At 39.8% G+C, this 21,860-nt stretch overlaps 1 protein-coding gene across 1 annotated transcript in view; it reads left to right on the top strand.

Moving 5' to 3' along the window:
• Positions 1–21,860, top strand: part of LOC126251307 (intermembrane lipid transfer protein VPS13D) — a 520,493-nt gene that overhangs the window by 295,215 nt on the left and 203,418 nt on the right. The window contains 1 exon segment of the mRNA XM_049951633.1: positions 11,701–11,894. Within this exon segment, the coding sequence (XP_049807590.1) occupies positions 11,701–11,894 (194 nt within the window).

The raw sequence follows: 21,860 nt of genomic DNA, 5'->3' as shown, positions 1-21,860 counted from the left end.
CCTAAACGGCACAGCGTATGCCAACTTCCTCAGACGAATTCTTCCTCCTCTTCTGGTTGAAGTGCCGCTATGAACCAGAATGCATATGTGGTATCAAAATGATGGATGTCCAGCACATAATGCCTTGCGTGCAAGTTGTGTTCTGAACCAAAGGTATCATGTTAGATGGATTGCGCAAGGAGGAACAGTTACTTGGTCTCCTGATTTAAATCCTCTGGACTTCTTTCTTTGGGGATGTGTTAAAGACATTGTCTATTGTGATATTCCAACAACTCCAGAGGACATGCAGGAACATATTGTGCTTGCTTGTAATTCTCTTCAGCAGGCAACACTGGAAGCAGTAAATAATTCTTTCATTCAATGAGTGCACCAGTGTATCTGTGTCCAGGGTCATCACTTTTGAGCACCTTTGAATGTTCTACTACTGGGCAATGGTACAGGAGAGTCAAAGTCAATTTTGTGTTATGCTTTTACTTGGTTTTCATTTGTTTTTTGACAGCTCCAGCAAATGGATGAGTTTGTGATCCTGGGCTCAAAGTCAGTGTTGTGTTATGTGATTAATATCATTGTGTTTCACTGAATGATACACTGTGATATATTTTTGAATAAGTCTTTAGGAGAGGAAATGGATTACCAAATAAAAAATGCAGGGTGCCATTTAAAAAAGTCATACCGATGTTCATATCTTTGTAAAAACCAAAGCTACAATGTGGGTTGTTGTGCTGATTGATGTCCCCATGGCGGCTAAAGAACATTTGCTTGAAACGTTTTGTAATTTGCATCTGTACAAACAGTTATTTAGTGTGGTAAAGATAAATGGGACACCCTATATAGAGTTTCTAGAAAAATCAGTGGTAATATCATTTCCAAGAATTATAAAGTGTACCACGACCTTTTCTCTACCCAGTAAATATTAAAACAGCAAATAATGAATCAGATACAGTCAAAAGGAAATTTTCCTTCCATTTTCAACTAAATTTGATAGATAGTACATTTTCCTTGCCCTTGGAGACAGGTTTTTCTCACTGTGCTTCCAAAACGAGGGTCTTACGTACTCAAATAATCATGTAAGTATTCAGATTAGTAACATCGTAATGAAGGTGTTGAAGATTATGAACCAAAAACCAAGAAAATTCTCAGTTGTTACCAGTGTGGTTTCAGTAGTTTTCACTCATTGATTAATAATCAGGATGAGGCTATACAGCACGTCTTCTTATGCAGACAACTTTTAGTAATCCCTGTCTGCCCACCCTCTACATCTGGGGCATAACATCATCTGAGAATGCCATGAATGTGTATTCCATGGTTGACTGTCAATATCCTTATAGTTCTCGTCAAACATTTCTATAGGTATCACACTGATCACAGCAGAATTGTCCCCCTCTTGGCTCTGTTTTGTAATAATCATTATTTGTGACTGTTTAATAGAATAACACCCAAAATAAGAAGCTCTGTATAGCACTCAAAGATATGTTTTGCTGTTTTCTGCTCCACCTCTGAACTTTCCAATAAGAGCCATCAATTGCAACTTACTTTTAAGAGTTTACAGAAGTGGGATGGTACTAATAGCTTTAAGTTCACTTTGCAGAAACCAGCTTGTGTTGATGTTAACAAGTCGCATGAAGTTTTTGATCCGTCTAAGCTCGCAGTGAGGAATGCTGTTTTGAAATTTAAAAACACTGCGAGTTGCTAGAGACTCTTTTTAGCTTGTAGACAAAGTTACTGCACACTTAAGAAAGTTCAAACTAAATGGCCTTTATGCACTGAGTTTCATAGCCTCACCTTGTGGGTAGCAGATATAGTCCATCCGCTCAAGTTCTAAAAGTCATTGTGCAATCTCAGCTTGATTACAGCTGGGCACCTTATGGGTCAGTAATGTCTTTACACCTTCAAATGATTGACATTGTTCCCCATGAGAGAGATTAACCCTAGGACCAATGGCGGTGACCCAACATTTTATTTAAGTTACAAAATAAGTAAGACATAAATTTTGAACAGGAGTAGCAGAAATACTTCTTTTATATAAAACAAACAATGGGAAGTCCAGGATGGAATAATGACAATATTATGAAAAGGATAGATTGCTACCCACTGTATAGTGGAGATGTTGAGTTGCAGATGGGTACAACAAAAAGACTACTAAAACATAAGCTTTCAGTCAGAAGTCCTCCTCCTGAAATTGGTTGGCCATGCGTGTGAGATGTCTTTGCATAAATCTCTGTGTGTGTATGTTGTCTATTTCAGAAGAAGGCTTTCTGGCTAAGAGCCAACTTGTTTAGCAGTCGTTTTGTTGTGCTTGTCTGTGACTATAATTTTTTTTAAAATATAAGATGTCTTCCACTCAATGAGACCATCTGGTAAAGCAACTGTATGTAGAATATTTGAAATAAAAACCATCTTGGTTGCAGTTTACTCTTTTACTAGCAATGCATTTCATGTTCATGGAGCGTCTCTGGATTATCCTAAAATTTTCCTATTTCAACATTTTAAAAACCATTAAATCTCTCTGTGCTAGACTGAAGCATGAATCCAATCAGATGAATCATAATGACCTTTTCCTTTTACATTTTAAAAACCATAAAACAGGTCTGTGTTAGATTGAAGCACATTACGAAAATGTAAAAGGAAAAGATCCCTGCATATTCATCTGATAGTATGCATGCTTCAGTCTAGCACAAAGCCATTTAATGAGTTTTAAAATGTTGTCAAAGGAAAATTTTGAGGTAATCTGAAAATCCCTCACAAAGGCAAAGCATGTTTTAATAAGACTAAATTGCAATTAAGAATGTTTTGAATTAAAAAAATTCTTTTATACTTCATTAGCATTTAATTTTATCACACATTTCTGAAAAAAATAAGGTTGTATTCCTCAAAATAACGGAATATTAAATTACTCAGCATTTAAAAAAATTCTTAAACATTAATACCATTTTTTGAAGTTTTAAAAATTTTAAGTGTGTACATCCTTACAAGTTACAAATATAGGATTGGTACACACAGTATTACACATTTTAGTGCATTTTGCGATCTAATAAAAAATATATGTCGACCTTTTCAATATACATGTTACTTTTTTATATATTCTGCACAATCTTCACGTAACATTAAAAAATGGAATAAAACAGGCCTTTTGCACAATTTACACTTTTTTGTGTGTTTTAGTCTTTGCATTTATAACACCGATCTCATTTGCCTTCTGGAACCGTATCCTTTTCAGTGGTAATCCCAGAAAGCATTGCTCCTAACTGGTGCATGTTAGCTATACATGCCACGTATGGTGTTACCAGTTCCAAACTCAGTTGTTGGAGAAATGTGTGTTTGCTTTGTGTGCTACAAATTTATACCAACATTATATTCATAACACATAGCATCAACCACATCCACTCCATTCTTTGTTGAATTATAGAATGTAATAATTTCTAGATACTTCAAATCACCTGATTCTACATCAATTTTATTGTTTGTGTGCATTGTTGGCAGCAAGATTTCACTTTTTTTTCTTTGGTACATATGACTTTCACTAAATTTGAATATGGATAATGTAGTTCTCTATTTTTGCTAGGCAAGAATTCAAAAGGAATATCTCTTTTATTTTTGTTTGTTGTTGTTGTGGTCTTCAGTCATGAGACTGGTTTGATGCAGCTCTCCATGCTACTCTATCCTGTGCAAGCTTCTTCATCTCCCAGTACCTACTGCAACCTACATCCTTCTGAATCTGCTTAGTGTATTCATCTCTTGGTCTCCCTCTACGATTTTTACCCTCCACGCTGCCCTCCAATACTAAATTGGTGATCCCTTGATGCCTCAGAACGTGTCCTACCAACCGATGCCTTCTTCTTGTCAAGTTGTGCCACAAACTCCTCTCCTCCCCAATCCTATTCAATACTTCCTCATTAGTTACGTGATCTACCCATCTAATCTTCAGCATTCTTCTGTAGCACCACATTTCGAAAGCTTCTATTCTCTTCTTGTCCAAACTATTTATTGTCCATGTTTCGCTTCCATACATGGCTACACACCATACAAATACTTTCAGAAACGACTTCCTGACATTTAAATCTATACTCGATGTTAACAAATTTCTCTTCTTCAGATACACTTTTCTTGCCATTGCCAGTCTACATTTTATATCCTCTCTACTTCGACCATCATCAGTTACTTTGCTCCCCAAATAGCAAAACTCCTTTACTACTTTAAGTGTCTCATTTCCTAATCTAATTCCCTCAGCATCGCCTGACTTTATTCGACTACATTCCATTATCCTCGTTTTGCTTTTGTTGATGTTTATCTTATATCCTCCCTTCAAGACACTGTCCATTCCGTTCAACTGCTCTTCCAAGTCCTTTGCTGTCTCTGACAGAACTACAATGTCATCGGCGAACCTTTAAAGTTTTTATTTCTTCTCCATGGGTTTTAATTCCTACTCCGAATTTTTCTTTTGTTTCCTTTACTGCTTGCTCAATATACAGATTGAATAACATCAGGGAGAGGCTACAACCCTGTCTCACTCCCCTCCCAACCACTGCTTCCCTTTCATGCCCCTCGACTCTTATAACTGCCATCTGGTTTCTGTACAAATTGTAAATAGCCTTTCGCTCCCTGTATTTTACACCTGCCACCTTCAGAATTTGAAAGAGATTATTCCAGTCAACATTGTCAAAAGCTTTCTCTAAGTCTACAAATGCGAGAAACGTAGGTTTCCCTTTCCTTAATCTATTTTCTAAGATAAGTCGTAGGGTCAGTATTGCCTCATGTGTTCCAACATTTCTACAGAATCCAAACTGATCTTCCCCGAGGTCGGCTTCTACCAGTTTTTCCATTCGTCTGTAAAGAATTCGTGTTAGTATTTTGCAGCCCTGACTTATTAAACTGGTAGTTCGGTAATTTTCACACTCGTCAACACCTGCTTTCTTTGGGATTGGAATTATTATATTCTTCTTGAAGCCTGAGGGTATTTCGCCTGTCTCATACCTCTTGCTCACCAGATGGTAGAGTTTTGTCAGGACTGGCTCTCCCAAGGCTGTCAGTAGTTCTAATGGAATGTTGTCTACTCCCGGGGCCTTGTTTCGACTTAGGTCTTTCAGTGCTCTGTCAAACTCTCCACACAGTATCATATCTCCCATTTCATCTTCATCTACATTCTCTTCCATTTCTATAATATTGTCCTCAAGAACATCGCCCTTGTATAGACCCTCTATACCCTTCCACCTTTCTGCTTTCCCTTCTTTGCTTAGAACTGGGTTTCCATCTGAGCCCTTGATATTTATACAAGTGGTTCTCTTTTCTCCAAAGGTCTCTTTAATTTTCCTGTAGGCAGTATCTATCCTACCCCTAGTGAGGTAAGCCTCTACATCCTTACATTTGTCCTCTAGCCATGCCTGCTTAGCCATTTCTCACTTCCTGTTGATCTCATTTTTGAGACATTTGTATCCCTTTTTGTCTGCTTCATTTACTGCATTTTTATATTTCCTCCTTTCATCAATTAAATTCAATATTTCTTCTGTTACCCAAGGATTTCTACTAGCCCTCGTCTTTTTACCTACTTGATCCTCTCCTGCCTTCACCACTTCATCCCTCAAAGCTATCCATTCTTCTTCTACTGTATTTCTTTCCCCCATTCTTGTCAATTGTCCCTTTATGCTCTTCCTGAAACTCTGTATAACCTCTGGTTCTTTCAGTTCATCAAGGTCCCATCTTCTCAAATCTCCACCTTTTTGCAGTGTCTTCAGTTTTAATCTACAGTTCATAACCAATAGATTGTGGTCAGAGTCCACATCTGCCCCTGGAAATGTCTTACAATTTAAAACCTGGTTCCTAAATCTCTGTCTTACCATTATATAATCTATCTGATATCTTCTAGTATGTTCAGGGTTCTTCCATGTATACAACCTTCTTTCATGATTCTTGAACCAAGTGCTAGCTATTTTTGTGCAGTGTTCCTATAAGTGTAAGTGTAAAATCGGTGTAAAGTTTTCTAGCAATATTGTAACTTATGAATAAATTGTTACGTGTAATATCTCTTACTGTTCCCTTCACTGGCAATAAAAGTCCAAACCCAACCTTGTCAGTTATGTTACTCACTTGGAAAATACCTGCAAATTGTTGTTCCAAATATACCTGTAAAATTATTAACGTATTTTGCGTTTACATCTGCCAACTGATGGTAAGACCAACAAATTACCCATCTCTAGCTGCCACTCTTCCTTCCAAAATGACCTCCATCTGTTCTCATACCACCAGTCCTTAACTCTCACCAACATAGTCCTTCAAAACCATATCAGTCAGGCCAAAACCTCCTTGCAGTACCTTCTCTCCATCCGTAAAATTCTGCTTTGCGATCAATCCCATAACACAGATTGAAACTCTTGCCCTCCAGGAACTAGAGCAACAAGCATAACGCTAACTCAAAAAACTCTCTACCATGTTCAGTTCCTACTCCCGCCTTGGACTACCATTATCCACCACATCTACAACAAGCTGCTAGGTGCAAACCTCCTCCAAGTCCTATCGTAGCTGTTAAACCGTGTCTTGCTGACCTTCTACATTTACCCCACCCTCAAAAACTCCCTCCCACCACCACACAGAATCCAGAACCTAAACAGTCCCGAAACATAGTCATGAAACTTTCCTCCAAAACCCTTAGCACTGCAGAAGTATCAATCCTTTCCAAAGGCCTCACCTTTTGGCCCACCCCCAAATTCAATCACGAAGGACTTGTTAAAGACTTTATCTCCTTCTCCTGGTCCCTACAGGGGAATCATTTATTGCCACCAATCCTACCAATCAGACTCAACCAAAGATTAATGTTGAACCCTGCCTGATTCAGTTCACTCCTCTATCCAACTGTAATCCACCCCCACTGCCCCCAAACCACCCCCTCTTAACATTCCAGTATTTCTTAACCTCAAACCATGCCTCACCATCATTCCCCAAATCCCCCAACATGCAAACTAACCTTACATCCACAGAAAGAATCGCCATCCACCACTTAAAAAGTGATCGTGACTTCATAATCATACCTGCTGACAAAGGCTCCACCACTGTTGTTTTAAACCGCAAAGATTACCTAGCAGAAGGACTCGGCCAGCTGTCAGATTCATCCACCTACAAACCCTTCCACAGTGACCCCTCCTCCCCCATTCACTTCACCTGGTCCTATTCAACCCATCAAGCCACCTTCCTCGTTGTTGACCTCCACTTCAAATACGGCTACATCTGTTCATATCAAACCTACCAAACACAAGCAATAATTCCACTTCGACAGCTGCCACCCATTCCATACCAAGAAGTCCCTTCCATACAGCCTAGCCACCCAGGGCCATCACATCTGCAGTAACTAGCAGTCCCTCTCAAAATATACTGAGGGTCTTATTGAGACCTTCACAGACCATAATTACCCTCCCAACCTTGTACAAAAACAGATATCCTTATGTTTTGAGTCACCCACCACCTCCCAATGGCCCACCATCTGGCCGCAGATGAGTCTTCCCTTTGTGACTCAGTACCACCCAGGACTGAAGCAGCTGAATTACATTCTCCATTAGGGTTTCGACCACCTCTCATAGCACCTTGAAATAAGGAATGTCCTAGACAGTATCCTTCCCATTGCTCCCACAGTGGTAATCCACTGCCCACTGAACCTATGCAATATCATTGTCTATTCCTACATAACACCTGCCCCCTAAATAACACCTGCCTCATGGCTTGTATACCTGTAAGAGACCTAAATGCAAGACCTGTCCCATCTCTCTTCTCACCACCACATACTCCAGTCCAGTCACAAGCATCACCTATCCCATCAAGGCAGGACTGCCTTTGAAACTAGTCATGTGATCTACAAGTTAAGCAGCAACTACTGTGCTGCACTCTACATGGGCATGACAACCAACAGGCTGTCTGTCCGCATGAAGGGCCACCGACAAACTGTGGCCAAGAAATAGCTGAACCCCCCCCCCCCCCCCCCTGTTGCTGAGCATGCTGCCCAACACTATGTTCTTTATTTCAGTGACTGCTTCACAGCCGGTACCATCTGGATTCTTCCCACCAACACCAGCTATTCTGAATTGCACATGTGGAAACTCTCCCTGCAGTATATTCTGTGTTTCCGTAACCCTCTTGGCCTGAACCTTCATTTTTCGTTGTCCTTACTCATCTAGCCCTTCACTGTTTCCATTCCAGCACTACACAGTCCTCTATTCCACCATTGCAACCAGTCTTTTTACTTATCCCCTTTTCTCCAACAGCTCTCCCCCCTCCTCTGCCCCCCGTATAACCTCCCAACTGCACCTAGCTGCCCTACCCTCTCTCTGCCTCGTCCCTGCTCGCTCCCACAAGGAACACTTTACCGTCTCGCACTCCTACCTTGCTACCCTTCACCCTCCCGTCCCAACTTTCTCCTTAATCCCACCACCCAGTTTCCTCTCCAATCATGCACTGCTGCTTGCAGTCTGGCTTGAGTTGCTAGAGACTGTGGTCGCTCGCGCGCGTGCGTGCGCTTGTGTGTGTGTGTGTGTGTGTGTGTGTGTGTGTGTGTGTGTGTGTGTGTGTGTGTGTGTGTGTGTTTTGTCCATCTTCGACAAAGGCTTTGTTGCCATTAAAGCTCACTTTCCAACCGTACTATTGTTGTGCCTATCTGCAACTCAGTATCTCCACTATATGGTGAGTTACAATTATCCAGCTGTGCAATCTGAGGCACCTTCCCATGATTCGTGCATCTTCCCCCGTTGGAGGTTCGAGTCCTCTCTCAGGCATAGGTGTGTGTCTTGTCCTTAGTGTAAATTAGGTTAAGTTAGATTAAGTAGTGTGGAAGCCTAGGGACTGATGACCTCAACAGTTTGGTCTCTTAGTAACTTACCACCTACCACCAATTATCCTTTGCCGGCCAGTGTGGCCGTGCGGTTCTAGGCGCTTCAGTCTGGAACCGCGTGACCGCTACGGTCGCAGGTTTGAATCCTGCCTCGGGCATGGATGTGTGTGATGTCCTTAGGTTAGTTAGGTTTAAGTCGTTCTAAGTTCTAGGGGACTGATGACCACAGATGTTAAGTCCCATAGTGCTCAGAGCCATTTGAACCAATTATCCTTTTCATAAAATTCCTACATAACATCAAGTTTTGGGGGCCAACTTGTCATGTTTTTTACATTGCTTTCTTGTGTAAATGTTATTTATCGCATCTCAAAAGAAAATGAAATCTTCACAGTGACATTCTTGAAGGAAAGATTACTGCCCACAAGTGTCCTAAAATTCTTCCATATTCATTTTGCCTCCATGAGGAAAGATAGAAGTCTACAAAACACCCAAAACTACCTTAAACTTCTCTTTTTTCAAGCTTCTTGTAGTACTTTGTTCACTTTTGTAAAGAGATTTTGTGTGATCTGTGTTCTCTAATATGAAATCCAGCAAATCATTGTCAGTGAATAGTCTTCAGGCCTAAACAGTGCTGTTAGCATTTCTGGCTACACCACTGACACCAAGCAAATGTGTTACTGGATTGTGAGATCTGGAGTGCACATTTTGGTTGAGAACATTTTTCAGCCACTTAGTTTGTCTTTTTCTTGACAAATATTAAGGTGATGGTTCACGTGAAGAGTGATCAAATTTCTGACAGGATGGTTGATGTTGTCTTTGCTGTCCTGCTGCTGGTCAGTTATTTTATTTCTTTTCACAATCACTCCCAGGAACAAAATTAGGATCTGCATATCAGTCATCATTATTACTTTCTAATAATTGTTTATTTTCCTCGCTGGTTTATTCGATGCTACCAAGCCATTTTTGAGTAGTTTTATTGTATGCAGTCAGTGGTACTAGAAAAGTACATAAGCACAAAAAGCTTACGTAAATGAACAGGCTGGGTCTCGCAAATCCAGATCATGTTGTTCATTTCCATGTCAATAATCAACTGATGAACAAAGTGGAGTAATGAAACACTTAGTGGTCTCTAGGAATGTTAACTGCAAGCTACAATGAATGACTTAACTTATAAATAGCATACTCTTGACGATATTTTAAAACAAAATCCACCATGATCTTGGAGGACCCAGCCAGTTCCTTCTAGCATTAAGCTGGCAGTGGGGAGATACAAGACCAGACCTGTATCTATCCTCTGAGCTGAGGCTGGTGAGCAATCACTTATCATCCAGTAGCAGTTCGTCATTGTGTGCCAGGCATACTACCTATTGGCCAACCTAAAATCATCTTCATGTAATAGTGTTGGTTTATTGAACATCTCATGGTTTCAGTTTTTTTAGTTCAGAAGATTTTTACAACCAAGCACCTAAAACTCCAGATTATTGTCACAAACGGATGTGGAGTGATGTGTGCGCGCGTGCGCGTGCGTGCGTGCGTACGTACCCTAGATGGTGTTGTGCTCCAAATTAAAGGATAAAGAATATACAATAAAACTGACAAAATAGGTAACAGTATGTTTGGAGAATATGTAATACACCTAATGACATATCCATACCAGAAACCAATATTAAACAAGGTTATTTGATTGCTCATTCAAATTTCAAAATAGATAAAACAATTAGATGTTCATTACATACCCTTTTCTGGTACTACTTGGGAAATATAAACTACAGGTTTCATTTCTCTTGTCGTCTACAGGACACAAATGAGCGCCGTTAGATCTTCCAGTGTTTTAGAATAAATAGTAACTGTCTAAATGACTTTTTTTCTTTATCCCCACCCCCATTTCTTGCAATCCCCTACACACTACCACAAAAATTGATGGTGACTGATTTGGGACTATAACCAAAGCTGGTCTTTGGCAAGAGAAGTAAAAAAGAAACTGTGATTCAGATTGATACTATTTATTCTTGTATATACCAAATTCCTGAAGTTCTAACTGGCTGCCAAAATTTCTTTCACTGTATGCTCCCTCCACACACCATTTGTACTGTGTGACTGAACTGACTTCTCCACTGCTTGTACTTACCACTGAAAGGAGTGGGAAAGATGTACTGGTCTATGCAATGAAATCCCTAAAGAAAGCAATGAGATGCTTGTTAGAAGAAAGATAGGTCATAAATGTGTACTTCAAAGAATTTCACTTGTTTTGTTCCCACAGTATAGATGACATATAATCTAAGAGTGAAACATGAGTTACTTCCAATATATCTCATGCAACAAATGAAAATTATAAAATTCCGTTTACGATAGCTTGCAAAAATCAGTATGCTTTAGTCATTACAACAGTGCATTTATGGCTGTACATGTGCACTGAATGATGGTGGTGGTAAATTTTTTAACTATCACAGAAATATTGTTTCTATAATAGTAAGCAAAGTTCTGGCAGAATGTAAATAATTAAGGAATGTAGGAGATGACTCACCAGATAGAAGTGTTGAGTCATGACATGCACACACACACACACACACACACACACACACACAAGAAATTGCATGTACAATCAGCACAATATAGGTGCACACACACAGAGAGAGATAGAGAGAGAGAGAGTGTGTGTGTGTGTGTGTGTGTGTGTGTGTGTGTCTAGCTTGTCCAAGGATGTCTGCTGCAAGCTAGCAAAGTTTTCACTCTCTTTTGTGTGTGCCTGTTGACGAGTCAACACTCCTACTGTTTGGTGAGTGGTCTCCTTTACTCCTTAATTATTAATGTGAAAGAAATTTCAGCATAAATCATTATATGAATTGATATGTGTGCAAGAACATATCTCCCATAACAGCCCATATTTTTGATAGGTGGAGACCACATGCCTACGTTTGGTGATAATAGATGACTGCAGAGATGCTGATGTCCCATTATTTGAACTTACATTTCTGCAGTTGCAACTGAAACAGGAACTTGGTGGTGCTGGAAACTCCTCTTTCTGTCTATGTGGTGATTATTACAACAGGCTCTTGTCTGGATGGGAGCCTTTCCTTGAACCATGGGGGTAAGTAACAAGTACCTTCACAGCTAAATAAAAACGTGAAGTTTATATATCAACAAAAACAATTATATATTTTTGGGGTAAAAATGTGTCTAATATACAGGGTTATTACAAATGATTGAAGCGATTTCACAGCTCTACAATAACTTTATTATTTGAGATATTTTCACAATGCTTTGCACACACATACAAAAACTCAAAAAGTTTTTTTAGGCATTCACAAATGTTTGATATGTGCCCCTTTAGTGATTCGGAAGACATCAAGCCGATAATCAAGTTCCTCCCACACTCGGCACAGCATGTCCCCATCAATGAGTTCGAAAGCATCGTTGATGCGAGCTCGCAGTTCTGGCACATTTCTTGGTAGAGGAGGTTTAAACACTGAATCTTTCACATAACCCCACAGAAAGAAATCGCATGGGGTTAAGTCGAGAGAGTGTGGAGGCCATGACATGAATTGCTGATCATGATCTCCACCACGACCGATCCATCGGTTTTCCAATCTCCTGTTTAAGAAATGCCAAACATCATGATGGAAGTGCGGTGGAGCACCATCCTGTTGAAAGATGAAGTCAGCGCTGTCGGTCTCCAGTTGTGGCATGAGCCAATTTTCCAGCATGTCCAGATACATGTGTCCTGTAATGTTTTTTTCGCAGAAGAAAAAGGGGCCGTAAACTTTAAACCGTGAGATTGCACAAAACACGTTAACTTTTGGTGAATTGCGAATTTGCTACACGAATGTGTGAGGATTCTCTACCGCCCAGATTCGCACATTGTGTCTGTTCACTTCACCATTAAGAAAAAATGTTGCTTCATCACTGAAAACAAGTTTCGCACTGAATGCATCCTCTTCCATGAGCTGTTGCAACCGCGCCAAAAATTCAAAGCGTTTGACTTTGTCATCGGGTGTCAGGGCTTGTAGCAATTGTAAACGGTAAGGCTTCTGCTTTAGCCTTTTCCGTAAGATTTTCCAAACCGTCGGCTGTGGTACGTTTAGCTCCCTGCTTGATTTATTCGTCGACTTCCGCGGGCTACGCGTGAAACTTGCCTGCACGCGTTCAACCGTTTCTTGGCTCACTGCAGGCCGACCCGTTAATTTCCCCTTACAGAGGCATCCAGAAGCTTTAAACTGCGCATACCATCGCCGAATGGAGTTAGCAGTTGGTGGATCTTTGTTGAACTTCGTCCTGAAGTATCGTTGCACTGTTATGACTGACTGATGTGAGTGCATTTCAAGCACGACATACGCTTTCTTGGCTCCTGTCGCCATTTTGTCTCACTGCGCTCTCGAGCGCTCTGGCGGCAGAAACCTTAAGTGCGGCTTCAGCCGAACAAAACTTTATGAGTTTTTCTACGTATCTGTAGTGTGTCGTGACCATATGTCAATGAATGGAGCTACAGTGAATTTATGAAATTGCTTCAATCATTTGTAATAGCCCTGTATAATGTAATATAAAAATATAATATAATATAATATAATAGGGTTGGTACAAAAAATCTACTTACCAAGTGGTGGCAGGAGAAAATGCATATAAAGTTTAAAGAAATGTGCAAGCTGTCGGAGCCAATTGCTCCCTCTTCTGGCAGAAGGATTGAAGGGGGAGGAAGAGAGAGGAAGGAAAAGGATTGGCGAGTTTTAGGAAATGGGGATAATTCGGAAAAGTCACCCAGAACCTTGGGCCAGGGCAGACTTACTGGACAGGATGAGAAGGAAAGATCGGTTGTTCGCAACAACTCCAGATGAGATTTGAAAACCTGAGAGCTTAAAGGTGGAAGCTAGGGCAGTAAGCAAAACAGAGATTTTTGATGGAACATTGTGAAGGAGTTACGAAGAGCGGAAAGGTAAGTGCATTGTATGTGATAGGCTTTATGGGAGGGAGGGCAGGGGGATCTGAGATAGACAGGTCAAAAAATAAAAAGATTTATAAAACTAAAAGGGAATGAAGAAAGAAATAGTTACTGAGAAGAAATGCTGAGATTGAGGAAATTAAAGAAAATGACTAGTGTAAATTAAGGCCAGGTGGGTGGCAAAAACCAAGAACATGTTCCAACCTTTGAAATGTTGAGAAAGTTGTGTCTGGGAGTAAGAATCCAGATGGCACATGTGGTGAAACAGGCACTGAAGCCATGACTGTTTTGTTGCAGGGCACACACTGCAACAGGATATTGTGTGTTGCCAGTTTACACCCTCTGTCTATGCTCATTCATCCTGTTGGATAACTTGGTGGTAGTCATACCTATGTAGAAGGGTGAACAGTGTTTACATTACAGCTGATACATGACATAACCTAGATCAAGTAGCTGACAAATATCTTTAAGACCAGGATAATACTGAGTGATGAGAATTGTAATCCTGAACCCCTTTTTTTTTTTTTTTTTTTTTTTTTTTTTTTTTTTTTTTTTTTTTTTTTTGGAGGGATCAGCAGTACCGGGATTGGATGTGGTGGCCTGGGAAATCTAATTTTCAACTAGATTGGTAGGGCAATTATGCCCAGTGAAGGCTCAGGTGAGAATGATGGTGAACTGATGTAAAATGTATGCAGCTGAACAAATAACTTTGCCTCGGATGTCAAGGCTGTATGGGAGAGGTTGTTTCGCATGGAAGGGATGGCAACTGTCAGAATTTAAGTACTGGAATCTTGAGGTTGGAGTATCAAACATATTAGGAAAAGGATAGACTGCTACTCACCATATAGATGATGCAATGAGCTGCAGACAGGCATTACGAAAAGACTGTTAACACATTTAGCTTTCAGCCAAAGCCTTCTTCAAAAAAGAAAATACACCATTCACACAAGCAAGCACCTCACGCATGCATGACTGCTTTCTCCAACAGTTCTGACTACATTTCTCTTCTCATTTAGGTAAACGTCTGTCTTTTCCTCATGTCCACTTTTGTTGTGCAGTTGATGCTAAAAAATCTAAATTCCTCTCTAACCACTTTATCATTTAATGCATACCCTTTGATAGAGCTAAGGAAGTTCTTCTCTGCTGTTTTTGTGTGACCTTCGTCTGTTTTGGGCATTACCCATGTTGTACTTCTCTAAGGAACTACCCACCAATCATAATTTTATAAATTTGAATTGATTTTCGATTTTTGGTTTCCTTCTAGATTGCATTTAATTGTTATGTACATTGTTTGGGATTTGTGTAGTTTTATATGTGTATTATCATCATACTGTTAACTGATATCATAACCTAAATAGCTAAAATATGAATTTGTTTTTTTATCTAATGTGTTATATTTCTATGACTGCAGTGTTGTTTTTTTTAGATCAGTAAATGTAGGTAGACTATATGTGGTTCAATTTGTGAATAACATTTGCACCCTGTCTTCTACATCCTCTGTAACTATAATGTCAAAAGCAAAGCATCTGTTGGGTCCCCATAAGTTTCACACAATACTTGAACAACAGTGAATGGGTTGCAGGAACTCCTTTCGCAATTTCAATGAAATGAGAGAGAGAAAACTCCTTGATTGTTTAAGGACAGTGTAGTGGAGTGGATGGATTTGCCAGACACAAGAAACCTGTTGTAATAGAATAAAGTTTCTTGGCTTTAATCAATTATTGCTCAAGCGTGAATAATATTTACTGCTTGAAACATTTTTCCCTATTATGAGAGTTATCTTAAAATTGTCTGGCTTTTTGCCTAGTTATGCAATAGAGACAAATGCGACTCACATTTGTTCTACTTCTATCAAATCTCTGCTACTTCTCTTAGAAGCGAAAAGAACTGATGTCCCTTGTTCTAGGTCCATTGTGTGAGCTCTGTTACTTTTAGGTGGCCCAGTATTATTTACCAGTCCAAAATATTCAAGACCTAGTTGATTAATAGTACTGATCTAATTCCATACCACAATACAGTCTCTTCCACAAATTCTTTCACCACTGTCTCAACACCTTGATATTCTGTTGGATCACTGATGTGACCTTACTTAAGTCATCTTGAAATGTTAGTATGTGCATGTTTCCTGATTTCATTACATATATCGAATAGACCCTCTATATTGATGAAGAAATACTTCAGTTAATTGATGAAAGGAGGAAGTACAAACATGTTCCGGGAAAACCAGGAATACAGAAATACAAGTCGCTGAGGAATGAAATAAATAGGAAGCGCAGGGAAGCTAAGACGAAATGGCTGCAGGAAAAATGTGAAGACATCGAAAAAGATATGATTGTCGGAAAGACAGACTCAGCATACAGGAAAGTCAAAACAACCTTTGGTGACATTAAAAGCAATGGTGGTAACATTAAGAGTGCAATGGGAATACATTGAAAGCCTCTATGAGGGTGAAGATTTCTCTGATGTGATAGAAGAAGAAACAGGAGTCGATTTAGAAGAGATAGGGGATCCAGTATTAGAATCGGAATTTAAAAGAGCTTTGGAGGACTTACGGTCAAATAAGGCAGAAGGGATAGATAAAATTCCATCAGAATTTCTAAAATCATTGGCGGAAGTGGCAACAAAACGACTATTCACATTGGTGTGTAGAATATATGAGTCTGGCGACATACCATTTGACTTTCGGAAAAGCATCATCCACACAATTACGAAGACGGCAAGAGCTGACAAGTGCGAGAATTATCGCACAATCAGCTTAACAGCTCATGCATCGAAGCTGCTTACAAGAATAATATACAGAAGAATGGAAAAGAAAATTGAGAATGCGCTAGGTGATGATCAGTTTGGCTTTAGGAAAAGTAAGGGGATGAGAGAGGCAATTCTGATGTTACGGCTAATAATGGAAGTAAGGCTAAAGAAAAATCAAGACACTTTCATAGGATTTGTCGACCTGGAAAAAGCGTTCGACAATATAAAATGGTGCAAGCTGTTAGAGATTCTGAAAAAAGTAGGGGTAAGCTATAGGGAGAGACGGGTCATATACAATATGTACAACAACCAAGAGGGAACGATCAAGAACGAAGTGCTCGTATTAAGAAGGGTGTAAGACAAGGCTGTAGCCTTTTGCCCCCAATGATGGAAATAAAAGAAAGGCTCAGGAGTGGAATTAAAATACAAGGTGAAAGGATATCAATGATACGATTCGCTGATGACATTGCTATCCTGAGTAAAAGTGAAGAAGAATTAAATGATCTGCTGAACGGAATGAACAGTCTAATGAGTACACAGTATGGTTTGAGAGTAAATCGGAGAAAGACGAAGGTAATAAGAAGTAGTAGAAATGAGAACAGCAAGAAACTTAACATCAGGATTGATGGTCACGAAGTCAATGAAGTTAAGGAATTCTGCTACCTAGGCAGTAAAATAACCAATGACGGACTGAGCAAGGAGGACATCAAAAGCAGACTCGCTATGGCAAAAAAGGCATTTCTGGCCAAGAGAAGTCTACTAATATCAAATATCGGCCTTAATTTGAGGAAGAAATATCTGAGGATGTACGTCTGGAGTACAGCATTGTATGGTAGTGAAACATGGACTGCGGGAAAACCGGAACAGAAGAGAATCGAAGCATTTGAGATGTGGTGCTATAGAGGAATGTTGAAAATTAATTGGACTGATAAGGTAGGGAATGAGGAGGTTCTACGCAGAATCGGAGAGGAAAGGAATATGTGGAAAACACTGATAAGGAGAAGGGACAGGATGATAGGACATCTGCTAAGACATGAGGGAATAACTTCCATGGTACTAGAGGGAGCCGTAGAGGGCAAAAACTGTAGAGGAAGACAGAGATTGGAATACGTCAAGCAAATAATTGAGGATGTATGTTGCAAGTGCTACTCTGAGATGAAGAGGTTAGCACAGGAAAGGAATTCGCGGCGGGCCGCATCAAACCAGCCAGTAGACTGATGACCAAACAAAAAAAAAAAAAAAAAAGAAAAAAAAATGGATACTGCATTTCTCAAAGTCCATTTCTCCCCTGTCTGTAATCACTAACAGTACTTTCATTTTGCTGTGTGTGAAATTACTTTTCTGGCAAGTGTTAGAGGTTCGAATGTACTGTAGGATATATTTCTTCATTTGACTCTCTGTTTTATACTGTTTATGCGGTCTAACATCCTGTGATCCCTTGGTGTCCTTCTAATTGATTATCATGCATATCTTTCACGTTCCGTGGCTGTTCATCCACACTAATAACATTGCTCTCTTCCAGTGTTCGTGTGTCTACTCATTGTGTGGCTCTCTTTCACTGGGCTGTATTTTAATTATTGCATCTGTATGTACGTAAATTTTCTCATCATGTACACATCATCGTACATGTATTCCTTGATCTTCAACCACAACTTTAACAATTGTGACAGTGGGTCTTTAACACTGAAAATACAGGTCAACGGCTTGTAGTGAAAGTTCTTCAGTACACATATTGTCCGAACTGCTTCATAGCCCACAAGGTTGCTAAGCATTCTTACTCAGTCGCAGTAAACTCTTATCTGTTTTTAATGAGTGACATCAAGGCACATGCTATTAGCAAATCTGCACCAAACTTTCCGTGTGACAAAAACAATTGTAACACTTCTCCTCTGGCATCGATGGTTACTACAAACAGTTTTCCAAAATCAGTGTAGCTCAGTATCAGGGGGTTCACCAAATTTTCTCTTAACTCTTAGAACGCTGCTTGCAGCTGTTTCCCCTCTTGTAATTTAATAACATGTACAGGGGATTCAAAATCTGGCTAATTTTTGGAATGAACTTGCTGTAAAATCTTGAGAGTTTTTGATTTTTTCCACAGCTCTTTGATTCACTTCTATCCTTTTGTTCATTAACTTGTGCCCCAAAAATAGCACTTCAGACCTTAGAAATTCACACTTACTTGGCTTGAGGTTCAGCTGGTGCTTCCTTGTCCTATCGAAAACTTCTTGCAAGTTCATTTTCTCATTTAGTGAGTTTCTAACAAAAATAATAATATTCATATATACTAGACACTTTGTTGCCTATAACCCTGGCACAGGAACATTCAGTAATCTTTGGAAAATGCTTGTGTGTTTCTCAGTCCTGTGGACACACTCTTGTGCTCATAGTACTGGAAATTTGTACTAATTGCTGTTTTCTCTTTGTTTTTTGGTTCCATCAGTATTTGGTGATTTCAACTAGCAGAGAATAAAGTGGGAAAGTACATTGCTCTTACCAGCTGATCCAGTATTTCAGTGATAAATAATAGGTATGGGGAAAGCCTCTTTGACTGCTATTTCATTCATGTTATGGTAGCCCTGTCATCTTTATTTTACTCATCCATTAGCTCTCCTTTTCTTTGACAGTAAAAACACTGGCACATTGGCTTTCATGAATTATGTCTTCTTCCAACATCTTTTCTGCCAGTTCTTGTAAAACTTTCTTCTGTGCCTAAAGTACTCTGTAAGGATATGCATTTACTACCCTTCTAATATGTTCTGGTAATACTGAAAGGGCATACTTCACTGTTCAGTATTGAACAACTTGTTACCTTTCATGTAAGATGTATCATGACACTCAGTACAGACATTTTCTAATTTGATAGTTAATTGGCTTCAATTGTAATCAAAACTTTGTGATTGCTTTTTGATGGCTTTATAGATAAATCCTTGTCCTCAAGTTTGACAATAGCTAAAAATGGCCACATTCTTGGTTATAAGGACATTTCTTCCAGAGCTGTGCTAGATATATTAAGAGGTTTGATATTTCTCTAATAATCACCTCTAATATAATAAGATTATCTGTGTTTGCTACTCTTTTTCCTACTTTTTTTGTATTGCATGTAGCTTTCTGTATTGCACTTAATTGAAAAAAAAAAAAAGCTCCACACTAGTCCTCTTTATTTATGAGTATCTATAACATAAGGTGTGTGACTTCATAGTTGAGTGCCGACTACAGTTCCATAGGTCGTAGGTTCAACCCCCAGGCAGTCTAAGGATTTTTCTGTCATTTATTACATCTTTCACCTCTGGTTGTGTTTTTTAATCTGTCAGAAAGGCATGCCTGTTACATTTCTGTCGCAGTGACTGTGAAAGCTTGAGTACACATGTTTACTGTGTATTGCCATGCAGGTAATGATGTATTATCTGGAAGAAAGAACGAAAAATTAACTTACAAGGAACCCTGGATTATTATTATTATTATTATTATTATTATTATTATTATTATTACCACCATCACTTATTATTACCAATAATTAAAAAAAGGTTTTACATACACGAGCTTTCAAAGCCTATGGCTCCTTCTTCCAGCAGAAGGATTGAAGGGGATGGAAGATGGGTGAAGGGAAAGGAACTGGACAGGTTTAGGAAAAGTCACCCAGAACTCTGGGTCAGGGGACACTTACTGGACGTGATGAGAAGGAAAAACAGATTGTCGGGGACTGCACTGGATGAGATTTGAAAACGTGAGTGCTTAAAGGTGGGAGACAGGGTAATATACATTGTATGTAACAGAGGTGGGAGGGGATGGGGAAAAATAGACAGATTAGAAAATTAAAGATGTAGCAAAATGGAGTGAAGAAAGGAGTAGTTACTATGAAGAAATGCTGAAACAGAAGAAGTTAGGTAAATTAAGGCCAGGTGGGTGGCAAGAACCGAGGACATGTTGTAGCACTAGTTCCCACCCGTGGAGTTCTGAGAAACTGGTGTCTGGGTTAAGAATCCAGATGGGCACATGTGCTGAGATAGCCACCAAGGTCATGGCTGTCATGTTGTAGAGCATGCTCTGCAACAGGATATTTTGTATTGCCAGTATACTCCATCTGGCTATGCCCATTCATCCTGACAACTTGGTAGTAGTATGCCGATGTAAAAGGCCGAAAAGTGTTTACGTAATAGCTGGTACAAGACGTGTCATTTCACAGATGGCTCTGCCTTTGATAGTACATGTTTTGCCAGTTACAGGGCTGCTATAGATGGTGATAGGAGGGTGCGTAGTGGAAATCTTGGAGTGGGGACAATCACCAGGGGTAGGAGCCATAGGGTAGGGAGGTGGGTGCAGAAAGAGCATAGGGTCTGACAAGGACATTGTGGAGATCGGGAGGGCGACGAAAAGCTATTCTAGGTGTGGTGGGCAAGATTTCAGACAGAATGAATCTCATTTCAGGGCATCATTTTTAGGAAGTCATTGCCCTGTAAAAGTAGCTGCTTCATACATTCCAGACCAGAATAATACTGAGTCACCAGTGGTGTGCTCCAAAGCTGTTTTTTGAGAGGATCAGCAGTACCAGGATTGGCTGTGATAGCTAGGAAAATCTGCGCTTGAGCTTGGCTTGTGGGGTAATTATGTCTAATGGAGGCTGATGTGAGAATGGCGGTGTATTGCTATAAAGAGTCGGCATCTGAATAAATACGTTTGCCTTGAATGCCAAGGCGGTATGGGGTGAGTAAAGTTTGACATGGAAAGGATGGCAGCTGTCAAAATGTAAATACTGTTGTTTGTTAGTAGGTTTAATGTGGTCAGATATGTATAGCTGGCCTTCGGTGAGAATATCATTATCAAGGAAAGTGGCATGGGATTCAGAATAAGAGGATGTGAAATTAAGTTGGGAGAAGGTAAATTTTAACAGTTGAGTTGGAATCACAGTGATGGGATCTTGATGGAAGATGCTGTATGTAGAGGTGTCAGACAACTGGCATACACCTTCACTAACATACTTCTGTCAATCAAGGACCACAGTGGTAGGTCCTTTGTCTGTTGGGAAGATAATGATGGAGTCATCAGCATTTGGGAACGCAAAGCCTGGAGTTGTGCAGAGGACAGATTAGAGCCATGTTGCTGGGAGCTGAAGAAAGATTGTGAAGCAATACTGGATGTGAGAAATTCTTGGAAGGCTTGTAAGGGATGGTTTTGAGGTAGTGGTGGTGGATCAAATTGGGATTGTGGTCAGAACTGTTAAAGCTGGGTTCAGAGCCAGGTTTGTTGTTGGGAAGGTTTTGGGATTGGGTCGCAAAGTGATATTTCCAGTTGACAATGTGGTTTAGATACATTGATGACCTCTTTGCCATGCCATCTTTGGTGAAGCTGGCCTGTTTAATTTCCTGGAATCTCTAA

The sequence above is a fragment of the Schistocerca nitens genome, chromosome 4 (assembly GCF_023898315.1).
Source record: "Schistocerca nitens isolate TAMUIC-IGC-003100 chromosome 4, iqSchNite1.1, whole genome shotgun sequence".
NCBI lineage: Eukaryota > Metazoa > Arthropoda > Insecta > Orthoptera > Acrididae > Schistocerca > Schistocerca nitens.
The sequence above is the reverse complement of the archived record's forward strand: the minus strand, read 5'-3'. Positions and strand labels throughout refer to the sequence as shown.